The 19,593-nt window shown below is 40.8% G+C and overlaps 1 protein-coding gene across 2 annotated transcripts in view; it reads right to left on the reverse strand.

Moving 5' to 3' along the window:
* Window positions 1-18,603, reverse strand: part of si:dkey-112m2.1 (transmembrane protein 132C) — a 164,042-nt gene extending 145,439 nt beyond the window's left edge. For both annotated transcript variants that reach the window (XM_054756660.1, XM_054756659.1), the window contains exons 1-2: window positions 18,425-18,603; window positions 18,042-18,274 (exon numbers count right to left, since the gene is read on the reverse strand). Coding sequence is in view for 1 of the 2 variants with exons in the window: in XM_054756659.1 (XP_054612634.1) it covers window positions 18,042-18,087 (46 nt within the window). In the remaining variant the exon portion in view is untranslated. The remainder of the gene's footprint in view (window positions 1-18,041; window positions 18,275-18,424) is intronic.
* Between the last annotated feature and the right edge of the window lie 990 nt (window positions 18,604-19,593).

Genomic DNA, 19,593 nt, shown 5'->3' on the forward strand with positions numbered 1-19,593 from the left:
GACGTTCAGTCTTTGCTCTTTTTTTCCCATTTTTGCTGTTGTTGTTTTTTTCCAAATATTTCAACTTCCTTCTAAAATAATCTTTTTAAATGTACTTCTCATAATATTATGACTTTGCCATATTTGGACTTTATTATATTGTATTATAACTTTTTCCCCAAGCAAATTTATTTAAAAAAAATGAGCACCTTATTTTTTTTGTTTCTCATATTACATCTTTTTTAAAGTATTTTTTGTTTCTCATAAGATTTCAACTCCATGCTACCAAAGATTTTTCTCTTAATATTTTGACTTATGAAATTACAACTGATTTTCTTTCAATTTTTCCATTTTTCCACCAAATATTTCAACTATTTCTAATTCTGACTTTATTCCCACCATATTTTCACTTTATTCTCGTAACATTATACCGTAACTTTTTCCGCAACCTGATTTTCTACTTTTATTTTATTTTTTTCTTTTGTTTTCTTTGTAATATTTCAACTTTGTTACTAAAATGTCATTTTTCCTCATAACCCCGCATGAGACTAAGAACTAATTTTCTTTATTTTTTATTTATACTCAGTTTTTATTTGCTCTTATGTTTCGTTTATGTTCTTTCTATATTTTTTTTTATTTTGATGTACAGCCCTTTGTTTATAACTGTGATTGTGGTTCAAAGGCTCTATCGATAATGTTGGTATGGTATGGTATAATATTACAACTACTTAATTCTCATAACAATATGACTTTTTCTTATTAGATTACACATATATATATAAAACATACATATACATTTTGGCTTTATTCTTGTTAAATTACTGTCGTTTCCATGTTTTTCCTTGTTAAAGTATATTTTTAGAATGTGCTGTGGGTCAATCAAAAAACTCCTGTGCGCCGCAAACACTTTGGACACCCCCGTTGTAGCTAGTACCTCGACTATGCTGTGTGTCTGCATGTGTTCCATCCCAAGTATAAGTAGGTAGTGCTACAAATAAATGCTAATAATTATCAGTTTTGTAGTCTTATATATTTTTTAACGCATACATCAATTGGAGTAGGAACTCACAAACTACAAACGGTGCTTCTTCTTTTTTCTTTTTTTTTGTCCTGTCCAGCCATTAGGTCAGACAGTATTGTTGATGTAAATGCCCTTACGTGCTCAACACATTTGCTCTGCCGGGGAAAAGCGTGCGACACACTTCCCCTGTTATACAGAATTTATTTGACATTGATGTGCTGTTGTTATGCAAATTTGGAGCTGTCAGACCGGAGCAGGAGGGGATAGAGAAAAAGAGAAAAGAAAACAGACAAGGGAGTGCGGGGATAAGAGGGGGACAAAAAAAAGAGAGACAAGGACAACAACAGCAACGACAACAATTGTGACAATAATAACAAAACAACAGAAACAAACAGGACTACATCAGCAAATGTCTGTGACGGCTATAAAGACCCTAACGGAAAGGACACAATAATATCAACAACCACAATGATAATACTGCGTTGAAACAGTCATACATCATAGTAGTAATAGTAGTCATGAAATATTAACTATGATAGTGATCAGAATGACAATAACTGTAAACTATAATCATATTGCCGACATCACCGTCATCACCGCAATTCAGTGAGTAATGTGGGGAACGGTGCTTCTAATCAATGGTCAACATTTTCGGCTTCCCAGTTGTTGCTTGGAAAGGATGCAGGCACGGGCTTATCGCGGATTAAATGTCTGAAAACAGACATTATGGCCTATAAATGATTAGATATTGAGGGTAATCTGATCAGTGCCTTTTCCAAAGTCTTTCAATCTCATGCACGTTTACAAAATGGCTGACCAGTATCCAGATTTTACAATAGCAAGAGCCTTGAAAATTGGAGTGGATATATTTTAAGTGAAGCTCAGCAGCTCCCTGCTTGACGTCGGACGGGAAGGGAATCCACAGCAACACACGCTTTGCCTTCTTCACTTTGCCACTGGTTAGCGTGCATGCGAGCCGGCGGTAGATTGGCCATTCCTTTTCCATTTGGATTGATTCTGGTGAGAATGAATGTACGCTGGCGTGGTAATTAAATTCAAAAGGAGAAGAAAGGCCAACGATATCTGAGGATTCAAAGTAATGGGATGGAGGGAGACAGGATAGAGGATGCAATGGACAAAGTAGAAATGTAGATAAAGAATCCTATCGAGGATAAAAGGCTACAAAGCACGACAGCCAGGTCAGTGCGGCCCGCAAAGCATGGGGCCAACGTCTTGATGTGGATTGCAGGATGATAAGAATGAAACCATACAAGTTTAACAGCCCTGAGGTTGTGCAATTTGGAATTTGCGAATGGTCTAATGCTTATAAAGCGGCACAAAACTGTCATGGACAACGGACTAACTTTAGCAATGATAATAAAAAGTAAAAAAACAAAAACCTGATAAAACGTTAGTAGTGGGGAAAAAAAACACATCCACCCATGTGCACACACCAACGCACGCCTATCAGATGAATCTAAAAAATGATTTTTCCTCATTCGTTGATGACATCTGTTCCACCGCTGCACAGATTGCAATTTTTGGGACCTAATAAGGCTTAGCAACTGGCCCATCGGAACACTTCATTCTAACTAGAAATGGGCAAATTGCTGTTTTCGAGGCTCACATTTTTTAGCTCATATTTGGCCTCTAGCCCACAATATGGATCAATATGCGTGTCTCTTTTTCCTGGCCACCATATCCCTCCGCTGAGGAAACACACACACACACACACACACACACACACATCTGCTGAGAAGCAATGCAGTATACCATAATAACGATATGAAACTTGCACCTGACCCTCCAACCTGTTCCTACACAAAGTTACAAAGTTCAAGTTCTGCAAGTAGCAGTACACTGTTCACGCTTCAAACGACAAGTAGCAGCTTTTGCGAAAATGTCCTGCTTTTCTCTCCCCTTTTCGCATTCTCGTGGAAAATGTCCAGTATTTCAAAATTGTGCAGACAGGGGACAAAATGTCACATCAGTCCCAACTGAAATATTTTAGCACGCGTGCATGCACATGCAGTGGCACCTCGGTTAGCGTACACCCCGGGGAGAGTGTTTTTCGGTTAGCGTTGAAAATTTCCGCCAAAATTTTGCCTGAGGTTTCCGGTTGCACATCTTGTCGTGTTCAGAAGACACTCCGTGAATTCAACTGTGTTCTTAATCTGCTGTGTATTTATCACAAAATGTCCTTGTTGGCAGCGCGTTCGCTTGCTGCCACAGTACATGGAAACAGGAACAGGAAGTCAGCTGCGTCACTCGTCTACGATGTCATCAGCGGCTGACTCTGTAGTTCTTTGCTAACTAACACAGGTATGCCTCAAGTCTGAAGGGGAAAAATGAACATTTAAGGTTACTTTTACCTTCAATGAAGACGTGAGACAATGACATGATGTTGACACCACCTTCGTGTTTTGCCGTGAGTTATTTCTTGAATTCAATGTGTTTTTCACCTTCTGTATCACAATGCTGATACTTTGCAATTTTCCTTTGGCTCCATTTTGGGTGATTTTGCAGCAGTGATCAGTAAGAAAAGCAGAGAAACACTTGAATTCAAGAAATAACTCCTAGCAAAACAAGAAGGTGGTGTCCATGTTGATTGTGTCATTGTTTCACGTCTTCAGTGAAGATAAAAGTAACTAAAAAAATGCATTTGGAATTGTTTAGTAAAACTATAAAAACACGCTTTGCGTCAACATTTTGGAGTCATTTAATTGACATCATTTCTTAACGTTTCAGTTAGAGTCCGACCTTCTGTAATGGATCGATGACGCTAACCAAGGTTCCACTATATTTACTATATGGATGATGGTAAGAATCCTGAACAATCCCATTGTGATGTGAGGTGGTGCATTAGAGGGAACGTGTGAACCCAGTTATACACAATTAAATGACAGGGTTTATGACATATGGTCTAGGACGTGTTTGAGAGGTGGCAAGACTTCAGGGAGATACAGCACCTTGAAAAAAATGTATGACATTTGGGTGTTTTTTGGGTTGTTTTTTTTTTATAAACCTCGTATGCAAAATGAAAACCATTGTTTAGGAAACCAGAATTGATCGTGTTCCAAAATTTTAATTGAAACATCAATGCGGGGGAAAAAAAATTTGTTTTTTTTCCAAAAGTATTCCATGTAAGACAAGTTGGACAAATAATTCTGACAGCCAGATTTGTTTACTTAATTGAAGACGCTCCGGTTGAGAAAGCATCTGGGAGGAAAGGCTGATGTTAGCAAACATCTGTTCCCGTACAACTCCAGTCTGCTAGTAGTTAACCTGATATGACAGACTCCTCTCTCTCGGCAGGCCCGTAGCTAGTTTTAATGACACTTTCATTTAAGCCGTCAGCTCAAACTCACATATTCCTGTCATAGTCTTCACACTGAACCACCCACAAGTGCTTCAGTTGCAGAAATACCAACTTCTGACAATCAAAATCAGGAGTTTGTTTGTTTTGGTTTTTTCCCAGCGGGGCCTGTATCACATGACAAAACACATTTTTTGAACGGTTAAGGAGATTGATGAACACAGCAACAGCTTCTACAGTACAACCATCAGTTGCTCGGCTAAACAGCACCATTCTAGCTTATCTTGCAATTAAATGTCCCCTGTTACGCGAAAATGACTTTTTAATGGTGCAATAACGGGAATATGCGTTCCTAGAGCCTGTTTATGAGCACCAAACGTGAGAACAATCTATGATCTCCCTCGCTCGTTTGCTCCACTTTTGGGAGGAGCTGGTCGGTTTTAAAGTTCCAGGTTTTCATGGCAACATGAACGAAAAGCCTCCTTCCTTCATGCCTAGCTAGATGAGTCCCAACACATATGCCAACCACATCATAGAGGACAGCTTTGTATAAAAAAATAATAATTAAAAATAAATAAACAGGCTTCGCTACACATCTTAAAATAAAGCCTGGACCATCAGTCAGCAACAGACGTGGGAGCTGTAAGTTTGATCATTTTGTTTTTCTTCAGTGAGAGGCTAACCTAGCATGTTGTTGTTAAAATGTGACTAATGTTGGCACTGTAGCTCACATACAGTAGCTATGCTAGCTTGTTTCTTGCTTAATGGTACGTTGTTGTATGAGATATATGGCATTTATTATGTTAGACAAGTGCAGAGTTAGTGTATAATGGAACCTGGGTTTTCGGCCATAGTCTGCTCCAAAATGTCCCACGAAAACCAAAACGTACAAAAACCGAATCAATTTTTCCCCTAAGAAATAACGCAAATTCAATGTATCTGTTCCAGACACCCAAACGGGCTAGTCTGTTCGGCACACTGTTTGGCCGTGCGATAGCCAAGACATACTTTTGGCAACATTTTTTGTCCAAAAAACAAATACTATGAAAAACAGAGGTGTACAAAAAGCAAGGTTCTATTCTACATATAAAAAGTGGATAGTAGCGCTTCTTGGAGTCGCTCACTCAGATTAGCTGGGCACAAACATAGAGCCCTACGAAATCTGTTTTATTTTTGTTTTATTCCGTTTTTTTACCTTTTACACTTATTTTACCTGGTCAGTGTTCCCTCATTTATCACAGGGGATAGGTTCCCAAAATAGCCCGCAATAAGTGAAATCCGCAAAGTAGCCAACTTAATGTTTTTACAGTTATTATATATATTTTGAGGCTGTGAAACCCCTCACCATGCACGTTATACACTTTTGTCTGACAGGCAATAGCATCTCTCTCTTGTTTAAACAAGAAAGAGATGTTACACAATTAGACAGTATGTGGCGAGCAGCGCTCTTATTTTGAAGGCCGGAAGTGTGTCGTGTGTGCTGAGAATGTCAGTCGACGGTTAAGACGAGCTGGGAGCGAGAATAAACCTGCCTCTCGTTCTCATTTCACACAGAACTTGCACGAAGCATCGTAAAATGCTCGTCTGCATTAACGAGCGGTAAAACCACACGGTGTCAAGTCGCACGCACACAGCCGCTATGCTAAACCAAGCTAACCGCGCTAGCTCCCGTTCACGCTCAGAGAGGAGTTTCGAAGTTTTTTTTTTTGCCAACTTGTGCCGGCGTTTCCGTTTAGTTCGGAAGGGGGCGGGCTAGTCCACCGAGGAAATACTTCCCCACACGAACGTTCCTTCCCCTCACAATGCCAGCATTTCAGTCACATGATGTCAATTTCCGTGAGATTAAATAGTGGCCAATTCCACGATTCTGTTAACACAGAAATCATAGGGCCCTACCAACACAGCTCATTAGCATTAAAGCTACAGACACAAAAAACTGCATGTTAGCGCTTACTAAAAACACTTTTAAACGGTAGCCTAAATGTGTTCCATAAAATCATTCCCGAGTGTTTGACCTTTCAGTTTCCACTCTACTGGACTAATTCCATAGACATAGTAAAATCTCACAGTCTTTCTTTCCCACCTTTTGATGAAGTGGGACGACAGATCAATAGTCTCTGAAAAGTTGTTATGGCTGTGGTGGAGCCCCACAGAAGCAGGAACAGACTTTATGACAGTACGGCCCACTGGGACTGTTTTTATGGGATCAATCATGTTCCCCTGATGGACCAAACAGCACTAAAGCAGTAGCTTCTTGCTCATAAAGACAACCTCTTATCAATTCTATATGTGACTCTTCTTCAGTAGAGACTGCATTCACTCATACATGAAAAAAAAAAACAAAAATGGCTGACAACTTTGTAACATGCCTGAAAGGTGATTTAAGTGACAGAATTGTGAAAGATGTGCTGTACCTCCGATGTCTTGCGGGACAAGAGCCGGCGATGCGAAATAAATGTGATGTCTCCCTCTGTCAGCTTTCCGTACAGGAAGCGACTGTGTTCGAATGTTTCTTTCCTCCGATTGCATAGGTTGGTTTTCTATTTGATTTGTCGGGTGTGTGGCGAGCATGCACACAGCGCTCCGTTAGTTATGCTAATAGTCGCCAGACCTCCCGCTGAGTGCGATCCCTTCTCGGTGGGAGGCTTGTGATGATGTTTGCCCGCGGAGATGCTAGTGTGCTCGCCTCGGTGACACTGTCAATGTTTACAGTCGGTAGTTACTACGAAAGAGGCCGTAGTGGCGGTGCACATGTGCAGAATGCAGGTGCCTCCGCTTTGATGTTATGACATCAACAATGGCGCTCTGCATCGCAGACACAAGCCGTAGCAATCTCGAGAAACATTTCATCTTAAACTTGCCGTACATCTGCCATTGTTCTTGTTCCCTAATGAGGAAAGCAAAACCTTGGAGGAACAACAAATACACAGAACCGGGGAAGTTCAACACGTCCACCTCCATCGCGCATCCGAAGCAGCGGCACAAAAAACAGCATGAGGATTTCCTCAGGACCACGGAGGTGAAAAAGCAAAACTCCGGCCAACCCACAGCAACCAACGTAGTCCGAAACATCCACAAAACGTGACAGAGTGAGTTTTTCCTCATACGTACCGTTGCTGACTATTGTTCTCTGTTCTAATAATATCACTTGATGAGGTCGTTTCTAACGTTCCACACTGCAACATAAGTAATAAAAGTATGTCTGCTTCGGATCGGATTCATATCGGAATCCCATCTTTTCATGTGATTGTTTGCAGGGACATAAGAGACGGCCACTGCTCATAGCATATAGCAAGCTACCGAGCTAACTAGTTAGCCTCCAATGTATTAATAATGCATGTTCGCATTGGGAGAATTCCTTGTTTTTGTTTTTCTGGACAACACATCTTTGTGGCTTTTGTCTCATCAACATGTAACATTCCCGACACCTAGTGACCAGTGTACAAAACTACAGCTCACGTCTTTCAATGCATCTTCTGAATGCCTTAAATTGGTATTTTTCTTCATTTAGCCATTGTTATGCTTGGAAATGCCAAATTTAGGCCAAAAATACATAAGATTTGCTAACTACTAATAGGCCGTAGTCAACCACAAAACAGCAATAATTTATGAATTCATTCATTTAAAAAAATTGTGAGAGTGAAGTCGCTAAATTAATACCGCGAAGCGGCGAGGGATGACTACGTACGCTGTTGTCATCTCTCTCTCGCACCGGTCGCACTGTTGCTTTTAGCAAAACAGACATCCAAATAAAACCAATGTAAATGTTCATTGGGTTAAACAGTGATGAGTCAATATAAAAATACACAGATGAACTCCTCAATTTCTATCAATGACGCTGCTAACTCTGCAAGTGTAATCGGCTAACACGCACAGCTAATTAAAGCACTTCATTTGCCGCCCGCGACTGACGCGGTTTGCTTCTGCACCACAAATATTTCAATATATAAATACAGCACGTCTGCACTGGATACATGGAGCCAATTTCACCCCCAATAATTGCAAACAACTTTGGGTGGGAGCCATATCTTTATTATTATTATACATCGCTATTGTTTTCCATTTTTAGTGCTTCCACAAATATTGAGGTTCGGGTGCATCATTAATGCCAACCCTCCCAAGAAGAAGTGTTTATCTGGGTCAACCACACACACACGCAGCGTAACTTTTCATTTGAAAAGTGCAGCATTTTTAAAACAATACATTCTTCAAATCCCGAGCTCATGAGAGAATATTATTAGTATATGAATTTGCGATATTCTCCACTGTCAGACAAGCAGTAATTCTAGTTACCATGGCAAGAATCTTTACATGAACCTTATACATTAAAGCTCCAACACCTACAAAGCAGTTTAGATTACACTATGATTTATATTACTTATCTTAAGAATGTATCTTCTTTCTGCCATGAATCCATTTTTCTTGCATACAGCATGTCTGCCTTCCACTCATTATACATGTACTGCACTTACGGTGTTTGTCTCAAGGGACAGTCCAAACTGTCACAGTGTGAGCGCTCCATGCAGATGAAAAACTAACAAAAAGAGGGTGAAGGGAAGTGATGAAAACACGGGTAATAGAGTGGGTTCATACACGAGGTTGAATGTAACGTGTTATATTGGATTTTTGTCATAATGAAACAACCGCATTGGCATATTTTCAATGTGTTCCTCAATTAAAATAGCCATGTCCAAATTGTAGTTCAACGGTTGTCAGGCCCCGCTGCCGCGCTAATCAATACTTCTATCAACTAAGCTTTAAATGACTGCATGTAATGAGAAGCGTGTCCATCACGGGGGGGGGGGGGGGGGGGGACAACACAAACTTGACCGCTGAGCACGTCTGATCACATCCACGTTCAAGAAGTATGTACCTTCTATTTATTACATTAAGTTTAATCAATTACTCGACTGTATTTGCTATTATCACACTTTGGTATTCGTTTTTGAACTATTTTATTGTAACCTTGAAACATTTCAATGAGGGGGCGGACGTAATAATTGACGAGTTGACGAATCAACTCTGCAGGGCCTGATTGCTGATTGCATCTTGAAGCAATCGAGGCAAAACGGAGCGCTAGTCTGCTACGAGAAGCCGAGCCACCGCCACTTCAACTCCTGCAGGCAACATTATTCTAGTCATTGTGCGGCTGCTGAGAAGCATTGCCCATTATGAGGAGGTGGATTAGCCGTCTCCCAACCCAACGGCCGCTGGTTCAATCCTCAGCCCTCGAGTAATTGTTCAACGTATGCGTACACTTCTACTTTTTCAAGCCAATGTTTCAAATTCCATGTCCTGCATGAGCAGGACATGGAGGCTATCCATCAAGACTTTTCTAAAAAAGCCCACATTTTCCATAACTCAACATTTGTTGTGACATTTTTGCCATATGGAATGAATGGACAATTGCAGTGTCGCCCACGATCGGAGGAAGTTCAGTTTAAATGTAACATCACATGTAGCATTCTGCTTTTTCTGTTGCACGGTGGTGTGGCTCACGTTCTAGATCGGTTATCTCCCGCCCTGAAGTTTGCTGGTTCGATCCTCGGTCGGTGAATAGATTTCAGCACATTTCTAGGATGTTCCAACCTTCATTCTACATTTCAGCACTCACGAGTCATTTCTACTCAGATTCCTGCCTCTGTGGCCTCGTGGTTAGCATGTTGGCCACACAGTCAGGAGATGGGGAAGACCAGGGTTCGAATTTCCGTTTGAATAATATTTTTTTAAATCCCAACTAATTGATTAATTTCCCCCTATAATTGAACAAGAAGCCTCATAAAACCTTAAATTTCGAAAGTGTAGTTTCTTTGAGTGCCGTCTCCATGTTATGAGCCATCCAGTATGACATATGGCTCCCTGGTGCAGTGTTTGCTCGTGCTGCTCCCTGGAGCCTGGCGCACAATACACTGCTGCACACAGGCTAAGCCAGCCTTCATCCATCACTGCACGGTACAGTACTTGCACCGGAGTTTGGAAATTGCTATACAAAAGTTACTTTACAGCGCTAAAATGACATGATATGTTTATTAACAGAAAATGAGACATCGAGTATTGTGGTGGGTATTTACTTTGGGGAATGTATGTGTGAGTTTTTGGGGAATAGTGTTTCAAATGTGAGCTAATGCACTGCATGGACATAAAAATGGTAACGGCTGCTGTTTTCGAACAAGCTTCACATCACATGTTTACACTTGCATACGTCAACATGTCCGAAAAGGAGCAGGAAGAAGCAGAGCGTATTTAATCCTACTCCTTCTCCATGTCCCACAGTAGTGAACACCTGGCCGTTACACCTTTTCTTCATCTTTTTATCCATTCAATCACAATAACAACCAAATGTAAGGATGCGTACGGAAACTCGGTATCGCGACGGTGCAGTAAAACCAAAAACTGGCTATCGGTGCCTCATTTCAATGCTAAATGAATGCAGACTCAACAAGTACGCAACAAGTGCTTGAAGTGCAGGGAGCACCTTGGAGGTAACGCGACGTCCCGACAGAGGCACACAGAGCCTGGTGCTCTTTTTCAACTTTATTGCCAACCTTAACACGCCAACAGCAGTGCTCCATTCCAGAACATATCCACACCAACATCCTCATCATCCAACGGTGAGCGAGGTGTATCCACAAACACTCGTTGAATATTTAGGGTAATATTTCCCCAACGTATAAAATAGATATGTACAGTTTTTCATCAATAGTAACCACCAAATACTCTCCTTCACTTTGATACCATGCTAGACCTTTTATACGCCGATAAAAAGTGTATTTATTTTGGATAAATGTCTGGGCCGTGTTTCCCAAGTAAAGCAACCAGTCGATGTATTAACTAATATAAATATGAATCAATAGAAAAATATGATTAATTGTAAGCCCGGCAGTGGTATGAAAACCACAGAAGACTCCATTAAAAAGGCTGCGGCTTTATGCTAATGAACATTTCATCATCACTGTGCCCTTTGAACATACAAGTGACAAGACAGCAACCGAGGGAATATGATTTTTCTCATGCGTCAACTAAGAACATTTTACAAAATCAGCTGATGCTGCAGGCAAGTACAATTGCTGCCCAATAGCAATGACTGGCAAGTAGGCACCCCCCCCCGCCCCTTCCTTTTAAAGGCAAGGAGATGTTCAAGTAATATCCCCCAAGACTTTGCTCTCCAGAGTTTACATTTCACAGCTGTAATGTTGGCATAAGATCATCGGTTTTAAATCTCGAGCTTTCCTCCTCTTTCGTCAGTCTCCCACTGTGTTAACCGAGATAAAGCAGCCTGTAATAAGCATAATCCACAAAATCCTCTCCAGCCTCTATATATTTTAAAAAAAATGTTAAATAAGGGTGGCTGCTTTTTTTTTCTTTTTTTTGAGGTTATAACTGCAACTGCAAATGCTCATTGAATAATAAGAAATATTCAAAAGACTGCAAAGCAAAGAAGCACAGGCGATGAACCGAGAGTGTGAAGCCAAGCAAAGCACATTAGCGAGAAACAAAAGCTGAACAGACAAAATTCTTAATGTAGATGTAATGTAAGAAAGCACAGTGACGCTTACTAAGCTCCATTATAACAGGGTTGATTAGACTGCGGGCTCATTGGACACTTGTTAATTGGGGCTCATTAAAGCCTTTTAATTCAAGAACTACCCATCAAACATAAATGGCCTCCTGTTATTGTACGAGAGACAATTGTTCAGGTGTTGCAAGGAGACCCTCTGTGGTCTTCGAGATCTCTTTGGTCTCACTTGCCTGGAATTAAGACGGAATGAGACAGCACGTATCTTTTCAATGCAAAGGTTTGTTTCCAGCAGAAGAGGCAGTGGCGCTCCCTTGAAGTCATGTGCATTCAAGGAAGAAGGGGAGCGTTTCTACATCAACAGAATGGTGGGCAACAACATTTTTAAGGCTAAATAGAAGCTACGGTACTCTCATCCCTCGTTTATCGTGGCTAATTGGTTCCGGACCCGCCCGCGATACGTGAACTCCCACAAAGCATAGAAAACTTCTTTATGACCTTCTAAATATGCTTTTTACCATTATTAGAGCCCTCTAGACATGAACTAACACCCCGATAGTCACCTTTACACTTGTATTACCCGATATAGTAGACATAATAATGGAAAATAAAACATCTTAGACATAAAAAGGATAAGCATTGACTATTGTCTCATCACTCATCACTGTGACCTTGCTGACACCTAGAAACCAGTGTAGAATACAACTCTACTGTTGTTGCTTGTGGTTAAGGACAAACACACGATGCACTTCAGTCGCTTTATTAACAATCAGAGAGCGCATGCAGTGAACGTTCACACAGGAGCTGCTGTCGGCCACTTTCCACACTGCTAAACTGCGGCTAGCACTCAGCTAACAGTCAAATTTAGCTAGCTGACATCACACACACACACACACACACACACGTCACTTCCCAGGCCCCGCTTTTTAAAAGGCGCACACAACAAGTCACAGATACACTTCATATCACGTCTTCGGAATGCCTTATATTTGTATTTTTCGTTCACTTTGTTCATTTTGTTCACTGAGACATTTTTACAGTTGAAAATGCTCAGTTTAGGTCACGAATACATACAATTTTCTTAAATATGCATATTTTTATACCTTTTTTTTTACCATATTCAACCACAAAAAGGCAAACATTCATTCATTCATTCATTTTTGAAAAACAGTGATAGAGTGAGGGTGCAATGTCCGAACTACGATGTAGCGAGGGACGACTGTATAGTGGAACTAGTGGAACCTCCGAGGACAATTGTGAATTTCACTGTTTTTTTTCTTAGGAAAAATGGAAATAATATGATAATTAACTGTCCAGGGATGCGTACCACCAAAACATGGTATCGTTATGGCACTGGTCCCGACGTAATCGGCAGTACAGTCGTCCTTCACCACATCGCTCTTCAAATTTCACGGTTTCACTCGTTTATGTTTCTTTTAAAAATACCTTAATTAGTAAATCATGTCGTTTTGTGTTTGAATATGATGTATTATTAGTTTGGTTTTTTTTAAGTATGCATATTGAAGCATATTATAACATATTTTTTGCCTAAATTAAGCATTTTCAAGCATAAAAATGCCTAAATGAATTCAAATACAAATATAAGGCATTCAGAAGACGCAGTCAAAGATTCTACACTGGCCACTAGGTGTCAGTAATGTTATTGCAATGTCCGGTGAGACACCCAAGCACCAAACAATAACAAACAACAGGCTGTTATTGCAGGAGTGAATAATCTCACAACAGGCATAAAAATCCCTCACAATAACGCGCGCTACTGTTGCCACCGAAACCCACACCAAGATGAAACTCGACTCTGAAACCCCGACGTCACTTTTTGTACGCCCGCCACTCTGCTCTCCTAGCACTGGAACACATTTACTGTATAACAACACACATGACCACAAGTATTATTTATGTCTTAAACATCTTTAATCTCTAATATCCTGTTATGATGTCTACTATATTGTGTAATACAAGTGTAAAGGTGACTATAGGGGTGTTATTTCATGTCTAGAGCGCTCTAATAATGTTAAAACCGTATTTAGAAGGTCGTAAACAGGTTTTCTATGTGGCAACTACAAAAAGATTCCCTTTATGAATAAGGAATCGTACAGTCACTTATCACGGCCGGATATGGAACCAATTAACGGCGCTATTTAAATGACCATTCTGTTCAAATTCAAATTGCATGTCATCAAATTCCGTAAAAGTAAAAAGGCATTGTTTTTGGACAAAATGTGTATGTTTTCCATTTTGAAAGTATCGCTTCGAGCCCCGTTTCAGCACTGGCACCTTTTTACAAGAAAAGTACAGATTTGGCACCGATATCAGATAATGTGTGAATGATATCCAACCTTAAAGCTGTCACCATCATAATACCTTACATTAAAACAAGTTGTACTGCTATGACTGTGAGCGATGTTAAGGTACGTCTTGATTCATGGAATAAATATTCAAAACACAAAAAAAGTATTCCTCCTTTGAGGCACGCCGAACTGAAGTCTGAGATGTCGCACAATACACTGATGTTCAAACTCTGGGGTTGTGTGAACCTGTTTTCATGATGATTTGAGTCCAATTCTATTGAGGTTCCCTGTGTATTGAACAAAGAAAAACAGCACTAACTGCTGCTTCCGTTGGGTACTGCCCTTAATGCAGCGTCACCATTAAACAAAGTCACAAACAATCACCCTCTTAATGCAATATGCAGATAGTGGATTAGAAACTGTTTGATTGAGCCCACAGATTTGCAGATTTGTACGTATCAGCATTCTTTTTGAGCTTCATTGATTGTTGACACAACACCAACAGACCCATCATTAAATGACAGCCCAGTTCTTGCCATTCTTGTTTGGAGCAATGCCCTTTAAACCAATGCATTTAAGGATTAATGATGCTGCATTCAGTGAGAACAAGAAACCATTTAAAGTTACTTTAACAAACCACACTGAGCTACGGTAAGCGAATAATGTTTTTATTCTAATGCATGTGGAGTTGTAATAACTCAACAAAACATGCAAACTAGACATGTGCATACCGACCGATGTCTGTCCAAATGTCAACCAATTGCGTGAAATTTGAAAAGTGAGGCAAAATAGAGTGCACGACATGGCTGAAACCAGGAGAGGCGCTGTTGCTTCAAGTCTACAGAAGAACTACCGTAAATTCCAATGTTTAAGCTGCACCCAATAAATTTAGAGGAAAAAACAGATGTGTGCATATATAAGCCGCACCAGACTATAAGCCAAAATGTCACAAATGGCATACTGTGGCGCGCACGAGTCCGTGAGGACCATGCGGCTCTTTATTTGTCAGGAGCCAACCCTAACGCTATGAAAAGAAGGTCATTATTCAACATAACAGTCTGACTCGCGGTATCATCTTACAAAGAACACTAAACTCATCACATAGCAACTTAACACTCAAAAAGTATCCCTAATAAATATACAAACATGTACCAGTACAAGTTTAAAATGGAAAAAATAACTATTTTCAAGTTTTCCCATACTGCATTTTGTTAGAGCAAAGCATTTCACTGAAGGACAAGCAGCATAGAAAATGGATGAATAGATCCTGCAATGCTGTCTCTGTCCACCAGAGGGAGCCAGAGGTAGGCTGACGTTATTGCAGCGCGCCCGCAGGCACCAATGAATGTGTTGCTCAGAAGCAATGCATTATGGGAAAAATTGAAAAGAATTGGGGTTTTGTTGCATTTTAAACTCTATATACTATACTATACCTTTTGAGTGTTAAGTTGCTGTGTGATGAGTTTAGAGTTCTTTGTAAGATGACACCGTGAGTCAGACTGTTATGTTGTTATACTGTTATATATAATGACCTCCTGCGATTGCAGGTGGGTCGAGAAGCTTGCCGTGAGTGCACTGATTGCTCGTGATTGTCCTGCCAAAGAAAGAGCTACCATTTCCTCACTAACTCGCAAGCGGCTCAGTATTTAAACAATCAGCAGTACTTCTGAAGTAAAGGAGATGTCACGAGATTAGAATTTAGCCATAAATTACCCGCATCGCAGTATAAGGTTGAAGTCAGCGACTGGAGCACATTCTGCTCATTGTGTCACTTGAAACAGGAATTCAGAACACACACTATATTTATAACCAAAACAAATCTCTAATGCAAAAAAAAAAAATTTGCAGCATGGCAAACCTTATCCTCATTAATAAAATATCCTTCAACTTTTGCTGAACATGAATCAGAACTCGGCACACCATCTCCCCTGAGACCTTTTCTACTGACCAACCTGCCAAACTGTCACACACCTGCCTCTACGGCAACCTATATGGAATAATTCCTCGTGCACTGATAGCCGGTGTGACAGCATGCTTGAAATAATCCTCACCACGATGTGCCTGTCAGTGTATACACCTCATGGAGAAAGCCACAATACGTCAATTGGTTGCAGAGTTACAATACGGTTGACTGAGTGACTGGATGTATTATTACCTGCAGAGGCCCAAAGGTGTCTTGGGATCAATATTCGGTCTACTGCTATGTTTTAGTGGTCTGCAAAATTAGCATTTATCATAGTTTCTGCCAACAAAATTACACACATTATAAAGTACAATACTGGCTAGGTTTGGGCAATATTTGATCAGGGTTATGAAAATATAACAAAATGGCTTTAAGGTGTGAAACTAAATGTCTCGCTATCTTTTCGCCACTCAGACAGGAAAGTAGCCCTGTTGAAAAGGTCAACATGTGCTTTTTTTTATTAGCCACACACCTCACCTCGCTGTGCATTATTAGCTATTCACTTTGGGTGAAACTGCAAATCCTCAATGGAAAAAAGCCATCAAATTGCATGCTGGGAAATGTACTTATTTAAATTCACTTATTAAATATTGTATTGTCCCAAATACAGTATAAGGTGTATTTTTCCCTAGAAAAACTTTTCTTAAAAGTAAAGTTAAAATCTCGCCTGGTCGCATTCTCATAGACCCGACCTCGTGTATCGTCTCGTCTCGTGTCACCCCTACTGGTAACATAACTGTGCATACGGTACGACCCTTCAAAATAAACACTATTGTCCGTTTGGTGATGTAGGTGGAGGGCAACAAAACGCAGAAAAGGTGCTGACAAAACTCAAAACAACAGGATTCCAAAACGAAGCAGGAACAGACACAGAAACCTCCAACAATAACAAGAGCATCAGTCACCACTGTTAAGACAACTACGAATGCCTGTCCTGTATGCTAGCCAATGGTGGTCTTCTTATATATTCTGTGCAACTGTGTAGCGAAGCTAGTCGCTAGCCGGCTAATAGGGGTGTGGTGGGACGAGGTGTCACTACGCCAGTGGCGTAGTTCTTCGGCGTAACAATGTTAATAACAATAATAACAATATCGCTATAGTTTGGTTAGTATGCTGGTCATATGATGTAAATGTACCGTTTTCGGCGGGTTTTGGAGTTTTTTTCAGAAGACTTAAAAGGAGGAATAGGTGTGAGCCATTACGTGCATCCTTCGTTGCGTTTTGATCTGTTTTCATGTTTTTAGAACGCACAGAAAAGAGAAAGACGTGTGTTCATGTCTTACATTAGGTTTGTGGATGACGGGCAGAATTCCAAAAAGAGTGCGGTTTTCCTTTAAAGTTAGCTCAAATGAAACTGTTCCAATTTGAACACCACACATACGCCAACAAAGGGCATCCGAGTCAGAAAGTGATATCGCCGACTACTGGCCTGGCGTGCACATAACATTATTTTTGCAGAGCGATGCGAATATTGTTCTGGTCACGTGAAACTTTCGCTGCCAAGTGACTCAAAATATGCAAAAACTGGCAAAATCACACACATTAAAACACGCAAAGTGTGCAGGAACTACCCAAACTTTTATATTTCCATGTCTTGTGCTGCAGCCTGCATCACATTTCAGACACACACACACACACACACACACACACACACACACTCCAGGCTACTGTCACAACGCATTCATGTTAATATTACAAGTCATTTTGTATTCTGCCACAACAGCTTACAGCTAATTATGAGGCTCATAAATTATATATGTCCTCTTGGCTGAAAGGGAATCATTTGCATTTCGTGATTGCTGATAATAAAAACTTCTCCATAGAAGTTATATCACGTGAATCGCGCCCTATAACGTGGCCATATATTTGATGGTGCATCTCCATGATGCTGACCGAGCCAAGAGACGTGCACACAAGTGTTCGTGTGGCGCCCTTACCTGTGCACAAAAGTGCTGCGAATCTCACGCACCGAAGCGGCTCCATGTCTCGCCGTGTTCTCGTCTTTTTACTCGGGCGGAGCCGCAGGATCACTCCCAAAAGCACCGAGCGTCACTACTTGGCACGCAACTGCTCCTCTCCTGGAGATGGTCTCCGTTTAAAAGTGAGCGGCTCTAGTCGGTGTGCCATGTCATTACGAGAAAAAGAAGTGACATTCGGCGTCCCCCGCCGCCTGAAATCAAAATAAAACACACGTGCTGTCAATGAGCATCATAATGATGCATGCGGATGTTATATATTTGGAAATAAATTGCAATGCGGATGACAAAACAAACGTTGGATGTTTTTTGGCTGCGCGTAAAAACGCATCGTGTCTTCCTACCTTATACTCATGTACTCAGATCGCTCCGGTCTTCTCTTTTTAGCACAAAAAAAGTCTTCAGCATCACCAAAAATGTGCCATCTCTGCTCGTTCCGAGGCACCTGTATGTGGAGGGAGGGGGTGGGGGGGAGTGTCTGAACTTTCCACTCCTGGAACAAACAAATCGTGTACAGATCCGAATGTTTGGATCCTCCCTGCCTGCACCCTGTGGCTCCGAACCGGAGAGTGCTGCTGCTGCACAAAACTGAAGGCTTGAACACTCTCCAGGCAGCTAGGATTGGCAAATCTGAGCTTCACGTCATTGAGGCATTTAATTCCTGGCTAATGCGAAATTAGAATGTTTTGCTCTTTTATGACTTAATTATTCTTATATTGAAGTCCATGAATACATGAAACTCAGACCTCACAGGTGATTTTTTTGTAATTTAGAATTTAAAATGTGTGCATGCTAGTAAGCTCTTCGTTAATTCTAGCAGTTTTATGGACATCAAAACAAATTTGCTATAAATAATTTAAATATACCACAAGCTGACTTGTTATTTATTTAATAAACATCATCACAAAATGTATAGCGTTATGTCCGCAGGTCATAATAAAAGACTAACTTAAATGGAAGACAAAGACTCAAAAAAAGGTTCTAATAAACATTTAACACTTCCATAAATGGATGATTGGACATTATTCGCCATTCTGGGGAGCGCTGCCTGTAAACTGCAACTTGTTGGGCCCGATGTTGGGTCACGAGAAGCAACACTGCCCCCTAGAGGGCGGCCCTGATAGCAAGCAGCTGTCCTCTATTTGCTCCAGTGACTCATGCTATTGACAGCGCGGCAAAGTACGAGCGCACGGGTCTGCTTTGGAACAACATTAGCGCCAAACAAGGTGCCACGGCAAGCATATCGGTTTTGCTTGGAATGAGTCATTCGTGGCACCGTGCAAAGGTGTTGCTCTGATATTGCCCTGTTTTTATACAGGGACTCACAATGGGTGTTCATAAAAGGGGGACGCCTCTGTGTCAACTTTGTGGAGGAAAACTATGCCATCCTAGGAAGCACGCTTATTTCCTGCACAAGTTGGAATTTGGTGGCAAATAGAGCCACTGGTGACAGTTTTTTGTGGGGCTAATTAGTGTCAAGCACTCACTCGTTAAGGCAAAACATACAGTCAAG

The sequence above is a fragment of the Dunckerocampus dactyliophorus genome, chromosome 17 (genome assembly GCF_027744805.1).
Source record: "Dunckerocampus dactyliophorus isolate RoL2022-P2 chromosome 17, RoL_Ddac_1.1, whole genome shotgun sequence".
Lineage (NCBI taxonomy): Eukaryota > Metazoa > Chordata > Actinopteri > Syngnathiformes > Syngnathidae > Dunckerocampus > Dunckerocampus dactyliophorus.